Source organism: Rhinichthys klamathensis, unplaced genomic scaffold (genome assembly GCF_029890125.1).
Source record: "Rhinichthys klamathensis goyatoka isolate OS25496 unplaced genomic scaffold, OSU_Roscu_1.1 h1tg000172l_1, whole genome shotgun sequence".
In the NCBI taxonomy this organism is placed as follows: domain Eukaryota; kingdom Metazoa; phylum Chordata; class Actinopteri; order Cypriniformes; family Leuciscidae; genus Rhinichthys; species Rhinichthys klamathensis.
The window spans coordinates 692,330-711,172 of NW_026606702.1; the positions used below are offsets into that span (position 1 = coordinate 692,330).

The following is an 18,843-nucleotide window of genomic DNA, read 5'->3' on the forward strand; positions in this document are numbered from 1 at the left end:
GCATCTGCCCAACACTACTGCTGAGACTGTGACCTCCAATGCCTCAGCATCCCTGTGGTTGTGTTCTAAACCAATCTGTTCTCTTTTCCTTACTGTCCCCTAACACACACACACCCACACCCACACCCTCCTGCCCCCGCGGTGCAGCTAAACGTCCCTAGTGACACTGAAAAATGTCGCCTCTTTTTCTTTCCTTTCCTTCACACCTGTCACTCCCTTTCTCTTTTTCCTTGTCCTTTACGAGGTGTGTTTCTCCTACAGTATTTCTATCTCCCTTTGTAGCCAACATTCCATCCTTATGCCTCGTCTTTTCCTTTCTCTCTCTCTCCTCCGTCTCTGCCACCCCCCTTTGCCTTCATCATCTACCACCCCCTCCCTTTTTCCCCTGTCTCTCTCTCGTTCTCACTGCCTCTCCCTCTTTCTTGTTCTCACTCCCTCCCTCACTCTGAGGCACTGCAGTAAAGTGTGTTGATAGGATTGAGGTGGTTTTCTCTGCGCTGAGAGAGAGAGAGAGAGAGAGAGAGAGAGAGAGAGAGAGAGAGAGAGAGAGACTGCAGCATGCTGCATTGCAATCACACTAGAACACATGAGAATCTTCCCACAAAAGCACACGTGTGTATCCATTCAGCCATCGGATCCTCCGCAGCACGATATTTGTGAGTGCGTGAGCTCATTCAAAGAGGGTAACTTGTGTCTTTACGTGTCTAAATCTGCTATCCGCCATCCCCCCCCCCCCCCCCCCCAACATACACGCACATCGGCAACTCCTCCCACTCCTCCGACGAACCCCCATCCACCCAGGTCGACAGCAGGACGGCGTAGCGATTCTGGACGCAGCGCTGAAACCAGAGCTTCGCCCTGACGCGGACGTATACAGGCAGGCAAAGACGCGGCATTTGGTCCTTGTCTCGCCTGAGGGATTATCATGCAGTGTTTTTTTTGCCGGAAACTGCTGGAGTCATTGCCGCTGAAGATTCTCTAGGAGACTGAACGCTTTTGGTGGGTGTCTGTCCTGCGTGTGCGTGCGTACCGGTTGTTTTTTTCTGAGCCTTGGACTGACGCACGGATACTGCAGCAGAACTGCAGGGGCCTGGACGCTAACCTGGAGGACATGAAGACCCAGTGGATCCCCCACCCCTGAGCACCAGAACCCACTGCTGCTGCACATTCTGCTGAGGTGCTGCTCTCTCCTCTGCTCTGGAGATTTTTGGGAAGTGTGTGTGTTGTGGTGGAGGGGAAGAGGTTTTTCGTGGTGCTGCAATGTTGCATTGCTATTGAATATATGGGGCCTAGTGCTGTGTGTGTGTAAATGATGGCTAAAAGATTGTGACAGAGTGTGTCTGTGTCGTAGCTGTCTGCTGACTGCTCTGTGCATGTGTGTATGGTATAGCTGAGCAGAGCTCCCAGAGGCCGATAGGATGCTGACAGCTCGCGATGGAGCTCGAGATGAAGCTCAGAAGCTGCACAGGAAATGGATGAAGCACCAGGCCTTCATGGCTGAACTGGCCCGCAACAAAGAATGGCTTGCCAAGATTGAACAGGTGAGTCACAAGGGCTGAAATGAAAGAAATGTGATGGGGAGAGAGCATGAATTAAAAAAAAACATTTCAGGTAGATGCTACTTACACAAGGTGCTTTTCAGGTAACTCCATGGGCTCCAATACTTTTCAACACATTAGCTAGTTTATACATGACCACAGTTTCTTTGTAAATTTATATAAATATATAAGAATAAAAATATAAGGACATGCATACACTACCATTCAAAGGTTTAGGGTCAGTAAGGTTTAAACAAAGAAAAAATAAATTAAAACTTTTATACAGCAAGGATGCATTAAATTGATCAAAAGTAGCAGACACAAAATATTTCTTTTCAAATAAATTCTGTTCTTTTAAACTTTCTATTCATCAAAGATTTGTTTTTAAAATGTATCACGGTTTCCACAAAAATATCAAGCAGAACTCAATATCAACTGTTTTCAACACTGACAAAAAAAATAAAATAATAGAATTGTTTATCATGCACCAAATCAGCTTGTTAGAATGATTTCTGAAGGATCATGTGACACTGAAAACTGGAGTAATTTCTGCTGAAAATTCAGCTTTGCCATCACAGGAATAAATTATATTTTAAAATATATTAAAACAGAAAATAGATATTTTAAGTTGTAATACTATTTCACAATATTCGTTTTTACTATATTTTTGATCAAATAAATGCAGACTTGATGAGCATAAGAAAATTGGATTACAATATTTAGATAATAAATATAAATGCTTGTCAGACCTTACCTTTACTCTGGGATGTATGGAAATAAATACAGAGCCAAGAGGGATTGTGGGTAAAAAGCAGATTGCATAAGAAGTATGACAGTAAAAATAAGACTCAGTTGTGTTAGGGATGAGTGAAGATTTATTAAGGATAGATTCAGGATTTGCTAAGATTGGGTTAAGGACAGATTGAGGATCTGTTAAGGACATATTCAGGAATGGTTGAGAATAAATTGAGGAAAGATTCAGTATTGTTTGTGGATAGGTCGAGGACAGATTTAACATTGGTTGTGGATTAGTTGAGGGCATTTGGTCCTGATTGAGGATGTATTGAGAAAATATGATTTGATTCAAGATGAGCTGAATACAGCACAATTTCTTGAAGGGCATTTTCTCACCTTTATTATAGAAAATGTCTTGATCTTAAAATTTCTTTAAAAAATCCATATTTCATACTGTAAATTCTAATGTTGTGATGCTTCTTACATTCACTTAAGCATTTGACATTGAAACCGACTGTTCATTTTAGCTTTTAGGGTCAAGCTCAAGCTGATATTCTAAAAAAAAAAAAAAAAAAACCTTAGTGGTGTAAACGAGAAGAAACATTGGTGGTGATAATGATCATGGAATGCTTGATAGTGGAAATGAAGAGCAGTAGTGGATAGACAAGGCCGGTGGAAAAGAAGGATCCTCTGCTGTCCTTAATATCATGATGCAAACACGCTGTCTTTACATCTACATGTATATTCACATCTTATTTTTAATATCAGTTGCCATTAAATGCTGTATAGCATGTTAAATTACATGCAGCTCTGTTTCAGTTAGTCTGTGGGGCTTTATGATGCCCTGCAATACAATATTTTATCCCAGATGACCTGTTCTTATCTGGTACATGCTGTCCTGAAAGATTGCTTATCATGACCTGATACACAACAGTACATCCTGGTGCATCTGATGTGTCATGGTTGGGTTTTAAATGGCACTGTGAAGTGTCTAAAACCACACGGCATCTTGTGGGATGGCGGGGACTTTAATATGATTAGTATGTAAATCAGTCTAATGGTATAATGGGTATTAGTAAGATATCTCCTAGTATTGCTGATCACAGAAAAGGAACCATGTGACATGGTGCATCGTGTGTTGCTGTATGACTGCATAGATGCTGCTACTGCTACTTCTTTTTTCATGCTGACAGTGGGTGAAAAACTGATGTACAGGCATGAGCTGAATGTTTCCCAAATGATAAATTGTCTCAAAAAATTTATAAAACCAAGAGTTACCAAAATATGAATCCATTAAATGCTGATATTTTTAGGTCCATGGTTTTGCGTGTGTGTGTGTGTTTGTTTTTGTGGTAGATGTACATGCTGTGTGGACAAAGATGCAAGCATGTAGTGTTGGTCAAAACAAAGTTGGCCAGAAGATCTAAACATAAGTGAAGAAGCTTTGCTACAAAGGTTTTTCTGTCTTGATTGAATTGTGTGTTTGTATGTGGTAAACAATCCAACTATGCCCAGAAATTTCAGATGCGTTTTGCTGCATAGATGATTTGATGAATAATAACTCAAATGCCTTGTTGATTCTTCACCGTGTGCTTGTGGTGGATTTGTGTCACATGTTTGAATTACAGTACTCTGAATTGTTTATTAAATGTTGTGGGCCTGCTATATTTCTGTTTTGGCCTTGTTTTCTCTTCTCATATTTCTTTCCATCTATTACTATTGAAGTTTGCTGCTATTTACAGTTCACCAAGGAATAGATGATGTAAGATGCTAAACTCTGTAGCCTTTAGGCTGACTGTACTTTGTAATAATTAAGCTAATCTTTATTCAAGCTGATTTTAAATGTCACTTGTGTTTATTTTCTGATACTTCTGTGTCAGAGCTTGCCTAGAGGAGCAGTCCTTTTACAGGAATTATTAAAGTCAACAATCAGTTTTCAGGCAGCAATCAGATTGGTTTATGCCCTTACAAATCTTTTCATGTGGCAAGAAAAACTTGTTCTGTTAATAGATATATTTTTTAATGTATGAGACATATGACTGGGAAATATAGCCCAAAATTTGACATCTAATATGACAATATATAAAATATATTGATGATGATAAATTTTTATATGAATATATTAAAATATTCAACGCAATTAATGCAGCATCCGGTTTTTTTTCTGTCATCCTTTGACTGCGCTACAGTAGGCTACATGATCACATTATCTTTCATTCAAATTCTATCAAACCTGTGAAGCGGCTTTCTATGAACAAACAAAACACGCACACTGAATGCCGCTTCAGACAGCGTGCCTGTGCCACTTTGAGTTCTCTATCGCGCTCGAACGGACAAAAACACACAAAGTTATGTCAAAATTCCTGTTTGTCGAGTATCGGTCTTAAATGAGTAGAAAACCCCTCATATATATATATTAAAGGCACAGCTAAATGTGACATTTATTACAATTGGTGTACAATTTATGTGAAGACTGTTTTAAGCTCACTTACAAAAGTTTTTTTATTATAGTAAATTTATAGTATTTTTAAAAGCCTATTTATTGTTAAAATGTAGTTTTCAGTTATACTGTAATGTTGAATGGCTTTAATTAATGGCTAAAATTAAGGAAAAAAAGAAGACATCAGTATCAGTACTTGGAGATTCAATGTGAAAGGAATACAATAGAAAAATATATTAAAAACTTTAATGTTAGGTGTGATTAATCGCGATTAATTACAGAAAAATATGCGATTAATTAGTTATTTTTTAACCGATTAACAGCACTACTCTATAACCTTATAAAACACAAATATAATATTACATATAATAAATATTACATGTTAATATTTGTTTTAAAAAAATTACTGCAACTTTCTAATCCAATACAATCAGACTTAAAGGGAGAGTTCACCCATGATTTACTCATCCTCAAGCCATCCTAGGTGTATATGATTATCTTCTTTCAGACAAACACAATCGGAGTTATATTAAAAAAATATCCTGGCTCGTCGAAGCTTTATAATGGTAGTAAATGGCAGTCCTGATTTTGAAGTCCAAAAAAGTGCATCCATCCATCATAAAAGTAATCCATAAGACTGTATGGATTTAATAAAGGCCTTCTGAAGCAAAGCGATGGGTTTTTGTAAGAAAAATATCCATATTTTAAACTTTATCAACTAAAATAACTAGCTTCCGGCAGAATGCCAGCGCAAGTCGACTTACGCCAAAAGAGTAACCACTTATGCGATGTAGGAGTATCGTAAGCTCTTGCGGTTCAAACAAATAGGGTTGGTCAACAAACTCAAGCTCTTCTTCTCTTATCCTCCAACATTTCATACTCATTTTAGACTTCTAATTTGTGACTGGTGTTTTGTTTTGCTCTGTCCTCAATACGGTCAATACGTCATGCGTCAGGTCAGAGGTCACTCTTTCTCCATAAATTGATGTGTATACGGCCGTCTGTCGGAAGCTAGTTATTTTAGTTTATAAAGTTTAAAATATGGATATTTTTCTTACACAAATGCATCGCTTTGCTTCAGAAGGCCATTATTAACCCCTCCGGAGCCGTGTGGAGTACTTTTCTGATGGATGGATGGATGGATGGATGGATGCGCTTTTTTGGACTTCAAAATCAGGACACCCATTCACTGCCATTTTAAAGCTCGTAAGAGCAATGATATATTTATGACTCCGATTGTATTTGTCTGAAAGAAGAAAGTCATATACACCTAAGATGGCTTGAGGGTAAGTAAATCATGGGGTAATTTTAATTTTTGGGTGAACTATCCCTTTAAGTGAACATTGTAAAACATCTTTGTCTTAACTCTCCTTACTCGCAAGAAAGGATTGCTAGTCTACTAGTCTAAGGACACTTTCTGTAAGAAATGTAATTTGCAAATAAAAAGCACATTAAAATCCTCACTGTATTCACTGTTTTTATGTCATGTAAATTGTTATCAACAGCAAAGTCATTGTGAATATACTGTGAATATTCAATGGGTCAGCCCTAATGTAATCTGGATCAGTGTCATATCATGGGTTGCGAAAGCTAATGTCATAGTATGACATAATATCTTCAATTATAATAAATGGCATGGTTCTTTCTGCTCTTGATCCGTAAATGCCAGTGGAAATCAGTAGCTTCTTGGCTACTCTATGTGGGTGTGAGTCACTCACATGTATCTCCAGGCCTTTTGTGAAACTTGTGATTAATGTTGTTCTGGTACTGCCAACGTTTTCAAAGCTTTGTTCGGACGATTTCAGTGGACCATAACAAACATGCAAACCTATCTCATGAGTGAAATAGCTTTTTATAATCTGAATTCTGCAGTGAATTAGATACACCAGCAAATGCAAGGCAATCCGTATATATGTTGAATATTCTGTGTTGCTGTTTAGAAAATTGTTTTCTGCTTCACTGAGTCAAGTCAAAGTTTTTGTCTAAACGCATTGTGTATTTGACTTTGAATTGTCAGACGTTTGCTTGTTCTGTTCAATTTGAAGACGGAGAGTCTAATTCTGCTTTCTGTGCAATCTGGAACATGCTTCCTTTTCTCTCTCTGTTCTTCAGGATTTTGTTTCAGGACTACAGCTGTGTCAGAACTCTTGGATCTATTTTACAGTTATACAGGTCATTTTAGAATTTAGAATTCTGGCATATTCTGTAGATTTCTAGATGTCTCATTTTAATAATGATCCGATGTTTTTGAAAAATAAACAAATCTAAAAGGAATTTGATTGGTTCAAATAAAAAAATCATATTCGATGATGTAGGAAATTTTTCATTAATATTCAACAAATCAATTGCTTTTTGAGCTGTGTGAGTTGTAGCTGAAGAGTGAATGAACAACGATAAACTGAAGCTCTGTCTATATATATATCAGTGTTTCCCATAGGATTTTGTGAAACTGTAGTGGGTGGATCTCGGTCCCTCTAAGGGGGTCCGGGGCATGCCTCCCCGTAAGAAAATTTTGTACATTTCAAAGTTTTACTGTGTGTGTGTATATACATACATACATATACGCATATATATATGGGTGTAATGGTACACAGAAGTCAGGGTTCGGTACGTACTTCGGTTTCGGGGTCATGGTTTGATACAAGTTCGTCTCGGGTTACGGCTGTAACCCTCGTTCCCTGAGAAGGGAACGAACGCTGCGTCGAAATCGACACTACGGGGAATGCCCTTAGCATGACGCGTCTGAAGCCTGAATCCAACTAGTCCAATCCTGATTGGTGCTGCGTGATGACGTCAACCGTGACGTCATATGTGACGGTGAGCGGAACTATAAAAAGGGCGCCGGAACCCGGAAGCAGTAGCTTTAAATAGTCCGAAGCAAGTCGTCTCCAGGGGCGCGAAGAGTGTGGCCGAGGGACGCAGCGTTCGTTCCCTTCTCAGGGAACGAGGGTTACAGCCGTAACCCGAGACGTTCCCTTCCGAGGGAACTTCCGCTGCGTCGAAATCGACACTACGGGGAACGAAATGCCCACTGCGCCACACTAAGAGAGTACGCCCTGGTGTGAAGCAATCTGGCACACTCAAGACGAGAGAACCCGTGAACCCGGTGTAGAGGGCAGATCCAGACTGTAATGTCTTATAAAAGTGTGAGGGGAGGCCCAGCCTGCGGCATCACAGACCTCTTGAAGAGAAATACCCGCAAGTAGAGCTTTAGAGGAGGCCACTCCTCTCGTGGAGTGGGCCTTGAGCAAAAGAGGTGAAGGCAAATTGCGCACCTCGTAAGCTGCAGAAATAGCCTCTACAATCCATCTACTTATGGTCAGTTTGGAGGCAGGAGAACCCTTCTTAGGTGCCCCAAAACACACAAGCATCTGGTCCGACTTTCTCCAGCCTGAGGTCCTATGCACATAGGCCTCCAAGGCTCGAACCGGGCACAGTAAATGCATCTTAGCTTGCTCATCCGACACATGGGGTGGAGGATGAAAGGCCTGGAGAATTGTAGACCGTGCCACATTTGTTGGCACTTTGGGGACATAGCCCGGTCTAGGGTGGAGAATAGCCTTTACTTTGCCAGGAGCGAACTCGAGGCAGGAAGGAGCGACCGATAGAGCCTGCAAGTCGCCCACTCTCTTTAGGGACGTGATGGCAAGCAGGAATGCTACCTTAAAGGACAAAAATTTCTCCGACACTTCCTCCAGAGGTTCGAAGGGCGCCAGGGATAACCCTTCGAGGACCACTGTCAAGTCCCAAGAGGGAACTCTGGACTGGATGACAGGCCTCATCCTCCTTGCTCCACGAAGAAAACGAACAATAAGTGGGTGCCTCCCCAAGGTGCCCACCCCTAAAGGCGTGTGGAAGGCAGCAACGGCCGCCACATAGACCTTAAGCGTGGACGGGGAGAGCCCGTCAGAGAAGCGGTTCTGAAGGAACTCCAGCACTGAAGCCACTGGGCAGTTAACTGGGTCCAAAGAGTGATCTCTACACCATAAAGAGAACACATTCCACTTCAAAGCATATAGTTTCCTCGTGGAGGGGGCTCTAGAGTTTAGAATGGTCTCAACAACCTCGGTTGAGAGACCTGCATTTATGAGCTGGTCCCCCTCAGGGGCCAGACCCACAGTTTCCATAGCTCTGGACGAGGGTGAAATATTGTGCCCTCTGCTTGAGAAAGAAGGTCCCTCCTGATAGGGACTTGCCATGGAGGACCTGCTAGGAGGACCATGATGTCCGAGAACCATACTCGGGCCGGCCAGTACGGGGCTACAAGGAGCAGGCTGATCCCGTACCGCCGGACCCTCTCTAGAACCCCTGGGAGCAGAGCGATCGGGGGAAACGCGTACAGACGTAACCTCGGCCACGTCTGTACCATGGCATCCAGTCCCAGAGGAGCTGGATGAGTAAGGGAGTACCATAGGGGGCAGTGAGAATTCTCTTGGGAGGCAAATAGGTCCACCTCCGCCTGACCGAACTCCTTCCATATTAACTCCACCGACTCGGGGTGGAGTCTCCACTCCCCGGGCCTCAGCCCCTGCCTCGACAGGATGTCTGCCCCCAAATTGCTGTGTCCCGGGATAAACATTGCTCTGATTGACAGAAGCTTTCCCTGGGACCATAGGAGGACTTGATGCGCCAGTCTGCACAGAGGGCGCGACCTCAAGCCCCCCTGACGATTCAAATACGAGACCACCGACATGTTGTCTGTTCGCACTAGAACATGATGGCCTCTGAGGTCCGAGAGGAAATGCCTGAGAGCCAGGAACACGGCCATCATCTCCAGGCAATTGATGTGCCAAGAAAGATGATGGTCCCTCCAGAGACCTCTGGTGTAGCGGCCTTCCATTACCGCACCCCAGCCCGTGAGGGACGCATCCGTGGTCAGAATTTTCCTCTGACACGGTGCTCCTAACACGGGACCCAGGGACAGGAACCACGGTTTCTTCCACATGACCAAAGAACGAAGGCATCTGCGCGTTACTTTGATCGTGCGAAAAGGGTTCCCCCTCGGGGAAAACCCCCTGGTCCTGAGCCACCACTGCAGGGCCCTCATATACAGCAGGCCAAAAGGAATAACGTTGGACGCTGCTGCAAGAAGACCCAGAACCCTTTGGAAATGTTTGACAGTGACAGCCTGGCCTAGTTTGACACTCATTACTGTGGTCAGGATGGAGTCTATACGGGCGGGAGACAGTTGTGCCCGCATCGTAACTGAGTCCCAAACCACCCCCAGAAAAGTTGTTCTCTGTAGAGGAATTAACGAACTTTTCTTGATATTGAGCCTTAACCCCAAGCACCTCAGGTGTTGCAAAACAACATCTCGATGTTGAACTGCCAACTCCAGCGACTGCGCCAGTATTAGCCAGTCGTCGATGTAGTTGAGGATGCGAATGCCTTGAAGTCTCAAAGGAGCAAGAGCAGCATCCATGCACTTCGTGAAGGTGCGAGGGGACAGCGCTAGGCCGAACGGAAGAACCCTGTATTGATACGCTACTCCCCCGAAAGCGAATCTTAGGAACTTCCTGTGCTGAGGAAGGATGGAGATATGGAAGTAAGCGTCCTTTAGATCTATGGTGACAAACCAGTCCTCGGATCTGATTTGACTCACAATTAGAGGTATAGTTAACATTTTGAACCTGTATCTCCTCAGAGACCGATTCAATACCCTGAGATCTATAATCGGGCGCAACCCCCCATCCTTCTTGGGAACTATGAAGTACCGGCTGTAGAACCCGGTCTCCCAATCTTGAGGAGGAACACGTTCTATGGCCTCCTTTGCCAAGAGGGACTGAACTTCCTGTTCCATAACCTGACCCTGCTCTGGTTTGACCAGCGTGTGAACCACTCCGCTGAATCGAGGTGGACGATATTCGAACTGAATTCTGTACCCCTTTTCTACCGTGAGCAGGACCCATTGAGATATATTTGAAGACCCTTCCAGGTGTCTAAATAATCCACTAAGGGAATCAGTCTCTCGGGACTGACCTCTGGTCTTATAGTAGAGATATCGGTGACCTGAAGCATTTGATTGGCAGGAACTAACCGATTTAATTTTTCTGCAGACCTCTTGAGAGGGAACACAATGCGCGGAGCCGTCAATTTTACGGGCGGACTCTGCACCTTGCATTCGCTGGAAACCGATGCGTCCCGAAGCGCACGTAGCGGCGGGCAGCATACATCGATTTCCTGAGGGCTCCGTGAAGGAGCGAGCTGTTGTTGCTCGATCACGGAGGGGACCACCCTCAGAGGCCTGCGCAACACGTCAGGACCTCTTTGATGAAGCCTTCCTAGCCTGAATGACAGTCCTCAGATCTGCCCTAGGGTTGGAAGACTTCGATTGAGAGTGTTGCCCCTGGCTCCAGGCCTTTTTCGGGGGAGCACGAGAGGCAACACTCTCTCTCTGCAGCTGCAGGCGTGAGGAGCTGGCGGCTGCCTCATGGGACTGCCCCCTGGCAGCAGACCCATGAGACTTAGAACGACGGCGGGGGATAAGGTGTTTTAATGCGGCTGACTGTCGTTTCGATTCCTGGTACCTCTCGACGACAGTGTTGACTGCGTCGCCGAAGAGGCCAGTAGGCGAAATCGGGGCATCGAGGAGGAAAGCCCTGTCTTTATCCCCGATGCCCGACAGATTCAGCCACAGGTGTCTCTCCGTAGCTACCAATGCTGCTAGAGAACGGCCGATGGCGCGGGCCGTCTCTTTGGTAGCACGGAGAGACAAGTCCACCGTACGACGCATCTCGCGGATGTCGTCGTAGGCGACCTCCCCGCTGTCGTCCACTTCCTTTAGGAGGTCGGCCTGGTATGCCTGCAACAGCCCCATAGTATGCAGGCATGCACCAGCCCGACCTGCCGCCATATATGCTTTCCCAACCAAGGCCGAGGTGGTACGGCAGGGCTTGGAGGGAAGCGCCGGAGCTCTCAGGGACGACGCAGCATCGGGCGAGAGGTGGTTAGCAAAAGCCTCTTCAACCCGCGGCATCGTCCCGTAGCCCCTCTCTCTCGACCCCATGATTGACGAATATAAATGTACATCGGGGCTGGAAAGTCGAGAGGAGAAGGGCTTGTTCCACGATCTCGACACCTCAGTGTGGAGATCGGTGAAGAACGGGAGACTCCGGCGCGAAGGTTGTGCCCGAGTTTGCAGGAAGCGCTCATCAAGTTTACTTTTTTTAGTCGCTTCCTGCACTTCTGGGGGCCAATCGATATTTAATTTGGCCACAGCTCGGGTCACAACCTCCAGCAGCTCCTCAAAGGCAGGGGAATGTGGTGATGGAATATCACATCCCTCTGCCTCGACGCTGAGCACATCTAAATCCTCGGATTCAGATAGCTCAAGCATCGGATCCTCTCTGCGGTCGGGAGAAGCCGCAGGGCGGGCTCCCGAACCGTGAGCGGGACCATGAGAACTGACAGATGAATGCTGAGAAAGGGCCTCAGCCGTCTCAACATTCTCTGTCAGATCCTTCTGCGATCCCCATGAATGCAAGCGCCGCGATGCCTCAACAAACGCGGGACCCGATCCATGGGGAGCGCGAGCCTGGCCTGATTCATCGAACAGGCTCAGGCGGGAGCGGAGCGTTCTCAGGGGCAGTGTTTCACAGTTTGCACAGGCAGCGCCCTCAAGCGCTGCCCGAGCATGCTCCACTCCCAAACAAACCACACAGAGCTCGTGTGTGTCACCCTCGCTTAAATAACGTGGGCAAGGGGACGCACACTGTCTGAAATGCTTTGCACTCTTTTCCTCCATCACAATACCTTGGTTTTACCGAACAAACAACACCAAATAAGACAGACAGATTCACATATAACGCTTGCTGAAGGACAGAAAGCTACTGCTTCCGGGTTCCGGCGCCCTTTTTATAGTTCCGCTCACCGTCACATATGACGTCACGGTTGACGTCATCACGCAGCACCAATCAGGATTGGACTAGTTGGATTCAGGCTTCAGACGCGTCATGCTAAGGGCATTCCCCGTAGTGTCGATTTCGACGCAGCGGAAGTTCCCTCGGAAGGGAACTGTACATTTACTTGTCCGGCACCCGAGGCTTCCCATTTCCAGGACACGCATATTTCATTACTGGACTGTAGTGAGACTTTCACAACATAAATCAGCACAATGCCAAATGATTTTGTCTCGTTATAACAGCAGAAACAACTTAAAATACTCTGTCATTTATTGTCATACAGATAAGCGCAAGACATCATTCGAAACTGTAAAGGTTTTTATTTGTGTACACTCACAATAAAAACAAAACATTGTGCTTTTGTAAAATAAAGAAAACAAACAGGACGCCGCTTTCTGCCGTCCCGTTTTCCTTTTCGTGAAGCTTGTGGAGCGCGTCACAAAAAATAATCGTAACTTAGCAAGCATATAGACCTTATTCAGAGAAGCGCCATGACAGGTATTAAAGCGAGCCTGTGAGGGATAGACTACCTTGTTTTCAATGGCATCTGCTTGGAAAGATATTTTTGCAGTGTTCAAAAACACATTAAAAAACAGTACAACCCACTGAAGAGATATATGTCTCTATCCTTCACTGGCGCTGCTGTGAATAAGGCCTATAGGCTACTAGCAAGCTCTTGCGTGCCATCTGAACTGTTTGGGTTGTGTGACTGACTGTATTCGTCGTCTGACTGTATGCACTGAACCGTGATGTCCATACCGTGGCGGTTCGGGATTAATACATGTACCGTTACACCCCTAATATATATAAACTCAATATTACAAATTACATTTGCACAAATTAGCTTGACTGTGCAAGTCAGAATTTGTAACTCCCATTGTTAATGCGCTCTTACCAAAAACTGCACAAAAAGGGCATCTGAAGCACAAATAATTGACAAAATTCTACAAGAATGTTCTGATTATACTGTTATGTATATGACAGACTGGCACGGCTTGCACTTTATTGTATTTTTATTCATCTTTTTTTTTAAGTCACCCGATCATCGTTTTTTATGATCAATCACTGCTGTCACTTTCAAGTACTTGGGTACTTGTGCCCATACCTAAACCAAATGTTTTGATTCTTTACTATTGTATTGTGAGCTAAATCCACAGAATTTAAGAAACATAAGATAACATTATTATAAGCTTAATTATCTCAAATTCGTAAGTTCACAAGTTTCATATTATCCTTAATCATTTTCATTGTTGGATGCCTCAGAATTTGTTCAAATCCAATCTCTTGAATGTAGAATCTCTCGAGACCTGAGAAACAGTAGAAGCAATGACACGATGTCCCGCTGTGATTGGAGAACTTTTTTTGGAAAAGATCCCTCCCCCACCCCCACTTCCAGACTCACTCAGCTCAGCATCCTCAATGACAGACAGGCGGCTGGACCAATCACGGGACATGATGATGTCCTTAGAGCGTACATTAGGTTTGTTCAACTTAAAGTGATGCTGCGTTTAGAGAACAGACGGCTCTGTATGCTTGTCTGTCTGTCTGTCTGTCTGTCAGCAACCAGTCAGACCTCCCCAGCAACCAGCTCAATCAGCCAGTGTGCTGATCCCCTGCAACGCTTAGCAATCAGCTAGAAAATTCTAGCAGCCAGCTAAGATACCCTAGCAATGCCTAGTAACCAGCCAGAACACCTTAGCAGCTCCCAGCAACCAGCAAGAACAATCTAGCAATGCTTAGCAATAGTCAGAACTCCCCAGCAACCAGCTCAAACACCTTAGCAACCAGCCAGATCACCTTAGCAAACACTTAGCAACCAGCCAGAAAATTCGAGCAGCCAGCTAAGACACCCTAGCAATACTTAACAACCAGTCAGTCAGAATACCTTAGCATCCCAGCTAGAACCATCTATCTAGTTTTTCATTCCATCTTCAGTCTCATTCCCTTCTCCTTCATCTTTTGTTTTCCATCCAAACATCCCCTTTTTCCTGTTGCTTTCTCCGGTCCCTCTCTATCTTTTTGTTTCTCCCCGTTTCTATCTGTCTTTGTGTTTCTCCATCTGCTTCTCTGCCTTCTATCTCTCCTTCTCTCACACACTCTGCAGTACGGGGAGCAGGCGACTTGTGCCAAAAGGAGAAATGCTGCACTGCATTATGAAACACAAATGCACACACGTATGGACACGCACACGTGTACACACACACACACACACACACACACATACATACACACACAGTGACGGCTCTGTAACGGAAAGAGGGATGTAGATCGCTTTGAAAAAAGATTCAGGAGAGAATTTAATTTCATGTGTCTCTGCAGGGAAGAATTAACCTTTACACACTGATGCGGAGAGAGAGAGAGAGAGAGAGAGAGAGAGAGAGAGAGAGAGAGAGAGAGAGAGAGAGAGAGAGAGAGAGAGAGAGAGAGAGAGAAGAGAGAGAGAAGAGAGAGAGAGAGAGAGAGAGAGAGAGAGAGAGAGAGAGAGAGAGAGAGAGAGTGAGTGTGTATGTGTGCATGCATGTATGTATGTATGTATATATATATAAATATGTGTGTGTGTGTGTGTGCCTGCCCTATTTTAAGAGGCTGGACTTCAGCCATGGCTCTGAAGAGACAGATACTCTCTTTACTTTGATCTCTTTCCATCTTACACATACACACTCAGGCAAGGATGATGGTTGAGGGCCAGAGCAGTAACAAGTCCATGGATTATGTTACATTTGTGTGTGTAGGAGGGCGAGGAACTGATCCAGGAACAGCCTGAGTTGCGATCGGTGGTGGAGGTAAAGTTGAAGGAAATCAGAGAGTGCTGGTCTCACCTGGAGAACACCACCAAAGTCAAGGCTCGCCAGCTCTTTGAAACCCAGAACCACCGCACTATCGACCTGCCCACCAACAACCTCAGCGACCTGGACCAGCATCTCAACGTCATACAGGAGCAGCCACCCACACTAAGCTCCGCCCACACCACTCAACCCACCCTCCTTCAGCCCCGCCCCACTTTCAGCCAGCAACTCCAGAGGATACAAGTGAGACCAGAAACAGCCACTAAATGATATTTCTTGATTTGGCAAATTGCATGTCCATTTGTAATTTCACTTTATACTCATCTTTTAGTCGTTGGAAGCCCAAATGCAGCTTTATCATGGTGTTGGCGAAGTCAGGGGCAATGCTGATCCCCGGAGACCAGAAGTAGAAGAGCAAGGAGGTGTGGTGGAGACCCGAATTGTACGTCTTATTGAGCCTCTGAAGGAAAGGAGGCGGATCCTTCTTGCCTCAAAAGAAATGCACCAAGTTACCCAGGACCTGGAGGAAGAGATTGTGAGTATTTCTTTCTTTTCTCCATTTAGTTTGTGGTGCTTCCTATTACTATTTGCTCATTGAATTAAGTATAAAAATTTGCACATAATGCATATCTTAAATTATTCTGCTTGTTAAGAAGTGAAGTTATTACTTTTCTAAATAATAGAAGAGCAGAAAAAGGTCAAATAAATTCCAGCTTAATAATCACTTAGTTACTCACTAAAAAGCTAGGAATTAACTCTGAAATCCTTACAATTGCATAAGGACATTCTAAACAAACTTATAAACATAGGGCTGCACGATTTTGGGCAAAATCTAATTGTGATTTTTCTGATAAAAATTGTGATTGCGATCTAAAATGCAATTTTAAAAAAGTTCCAAGTCTGCTGTGCTTGTTTTTACTTTGGCTGTGAATATAGACCAATTTCCAGCCGACGTCACAGTTACGTCACGGCGCTAGCTGGTGGCAGAACAAAGTGAAAACTGGAGGCGGCAAATACAAACCAGCACAGATTCGGCTACAAAATAAGGATCTTAAATTATTCTTCTTATTATTAAATGTCATCTTGTTGTGTTGTTGGGTGCAAGAATCAATGAAAAATGAATATGCTTTATCTGCGATTTTTTATTTCTAGAAAATATTTACCTCATTAAAATTGCACCGTAATGTCACTCTTTACATTGTCGTCTTCATCGCGCTGGCTCGGCAGAACTACGGATCGTACACACAAGTCTTGTACTTGACCATTCAGCACATAGTTATAGGCATCTAAAGATTTACATGCCCTCTGTTTCTCTATCAGGTAGGTGTAGAAGTCAGGCCACTCAACCGGAGGTAGCGTTAACGTTAATCCTGTCAGATCCTCAATCAATGAGTGTAAGGGTCGGCCGGTTCCGTCCGTTAAAATTAACTTTTGCAAATAACAATCGCGGTCCTGGACAGTGAGCGACCTTGCACATTAAAATAAAATCGGATTTTCTCCAGTCATTGTTAAAAACAAGCTAACAAAACTTGCAGACTTTACGTTAGTGAAGCGGCCAGAGGATATCGTTCTGCCACCACCTAAGCTCCGCCCACAGAAAAACGTCACCATGTTTACCAACTGAAAATTGGTCTATAAATTTCACTGTGAAATAAAAAATAGATTATTTAAGAAAAATATTATAATTTTATTTTACAATATAACTGTAAAATTACAGTATTAAAATGATGTCTGTTTTCATTTATTAATTTTCAAACGTTCAAACGCCCAAGCTTTTATTTTGGTGAAAAAGCGGTTTTTATTTCAGTTTAATCATGCAACCCTATCAGAAAACCTTAACAACTGCATAGCTATTCCTTGGTAACTACTCACAAGTTCATGAAAAAAAATGATGTACTTTTACTATACCTAAAGCCCTCCATTTCTCTATTTTGTTTTTTTGTAGATATGGATTCAGGAGCGGTTACATTTGGCCTCATCTACAGAATATGGGACCAATCTGCAGAGTGTCCAGCATTTATTCAAAAACCATGAGGTGGGAGTTACAAACCTGTTGTCAGTAAAACTATTGTCTCTTTTTCTGAACTCTGATGTTGGACACAATTCTGGGACATTCTCAGACAGGTAGTAGTGTTTCTGTGATAAAGAATAAAGACAATCACTCTGGGATATGCTCTGTTTTTACAATTAGTCACACTAAAATATTGTGTTAAATTAACAGCTTTAATTTTAAGCTTTAAGTTTAATTTTAAGTCATTATAAATGCCAAAGAATGAACGCAAAATTTCAATCACCTACCCACATTTTTGTTGGAGAAAGTATCCATCTAAAAACGATTAGGAAAAAAAAGCTAAAAAAGCTAAACTTGCTTTGATCACAGTAATTAAACAGTCAATGCTGCTCTTTCCTTTGATACTTTTTGCCTTGTTTTGGGATACTAACTTCTGTAACTTATACATTGAACAATCATGTATGTTATTTGTACATTCATTAAATGATGTAAGAGGATATTTCCTGCCAACATTCCATAACTATAAGACTATAAAAGAGAGAGGAAGCAGAAAAAATAAGATAAATAAAATAAATAAGAGGTCTGGGAATTTATTTATCTCAGTGCTGTGTTGCAGGCCAACAGCCAAATAATATACAAATGGCTTGTGGAGTCTGTCAATTTGGATCGATTATCAGCTACATTTATAAAGGGCCATTTACACCAAGGACGATAACTGTACTGATAACTATGAGTTTCAATAATCTTTCTAATTCTATGAGAACAGGGATGCCCACAGCAGACAAGATAACTGCAGCGTGTGCTTATAATAAACAGAAAGTTATATTTCGTTGGTATGGATACTAATATGGTTATTGTTACAGCTATCTTTATAGTAATCATTCTTGGTGTGAACTTGCATTAAAAGCCAAACTAATAATTTATTATTAACTTCTTGTTTTTTGATATATCATAAGTCATTTTGCAGATTTCTGGATATTGTTGTGGTTTAAGACTGAGGATATGGTTTGGTTCTCATGGCTTCCAGTGATGAATTTTGATTGATATTTCACTTGTGTGAACAATTGGACATGTAGGCGCTGCAGATGGAGATGCAGGCTCGGAGAGGGCGAGTCGAGGAGGTGCTGGACAGGGCAGAGGCCGTTGCTGCCCTGAGGACCCCAGAGGTGGAGCTTGTGCGGGAGGGGGCGGGGCATGTGAGGCAGCTGTGGGAGGTGCTCCAGGTAGAGATGGAACGTCGCACAGTGATGCTGGATGCTGTGAGTCACGCCCAGCAGTACTATACCCAGGCAGCGAAGGCCGAGTCTTGGCTCAGTGGACAGAAGCTTCAGGTCCTCAATGAGGAAAACGGAAACGTATGTACTGTACCTAAAACTCAATCCATGTATCACTTAAATCAAGGGTTTTCAAAGTGGGTCCAGGAACTCCCAGG

At 43.5% G+C, this 18,843-nt stretch overlaps 1 protein-coding gene across 1 annotated transcript in view; it reads left to right on the top strand.

Moving 5' to 3' along the window:
- The first annotated feature begins 552 nt into the window (after window positions 1–552).
- sptbn4a (spectrin, beta, non-erythrocytic 4a) overlaps window positions 553–18,843 on the top strand; it is a 30,248-nt gene continuing 11,957 nt past the window's right edge. Inside the window, exons 1-6 of the mRNA XM_056260067.1 lie at window positions 553–1,177; window positions 1,391–1,541; window positions 15,347–15,643; window positions 15,732–15,935; window positions 17,346–17,435; window positions 18,488–18,766. Coding sequence (XP_056116042.1) covers window positions 1,419–1,541; window positions 15,347–15,643; window positions 15,732–15,935; window positions 17,346–17,435; window positions 18,488–18,766 — 993 coding nt within the window. The 5' untranslated portion in view covers window positions 553–1,177; window positions 1,391–1,418. The remainder of the gene's footprint in view (window positions 1,178–1,390; window positions 1,542–15,346; window positions 15,644–15,731; window positions 15,936–17,345; window positions 17,436–18,487; window positions 18,767–18,843) is intronic.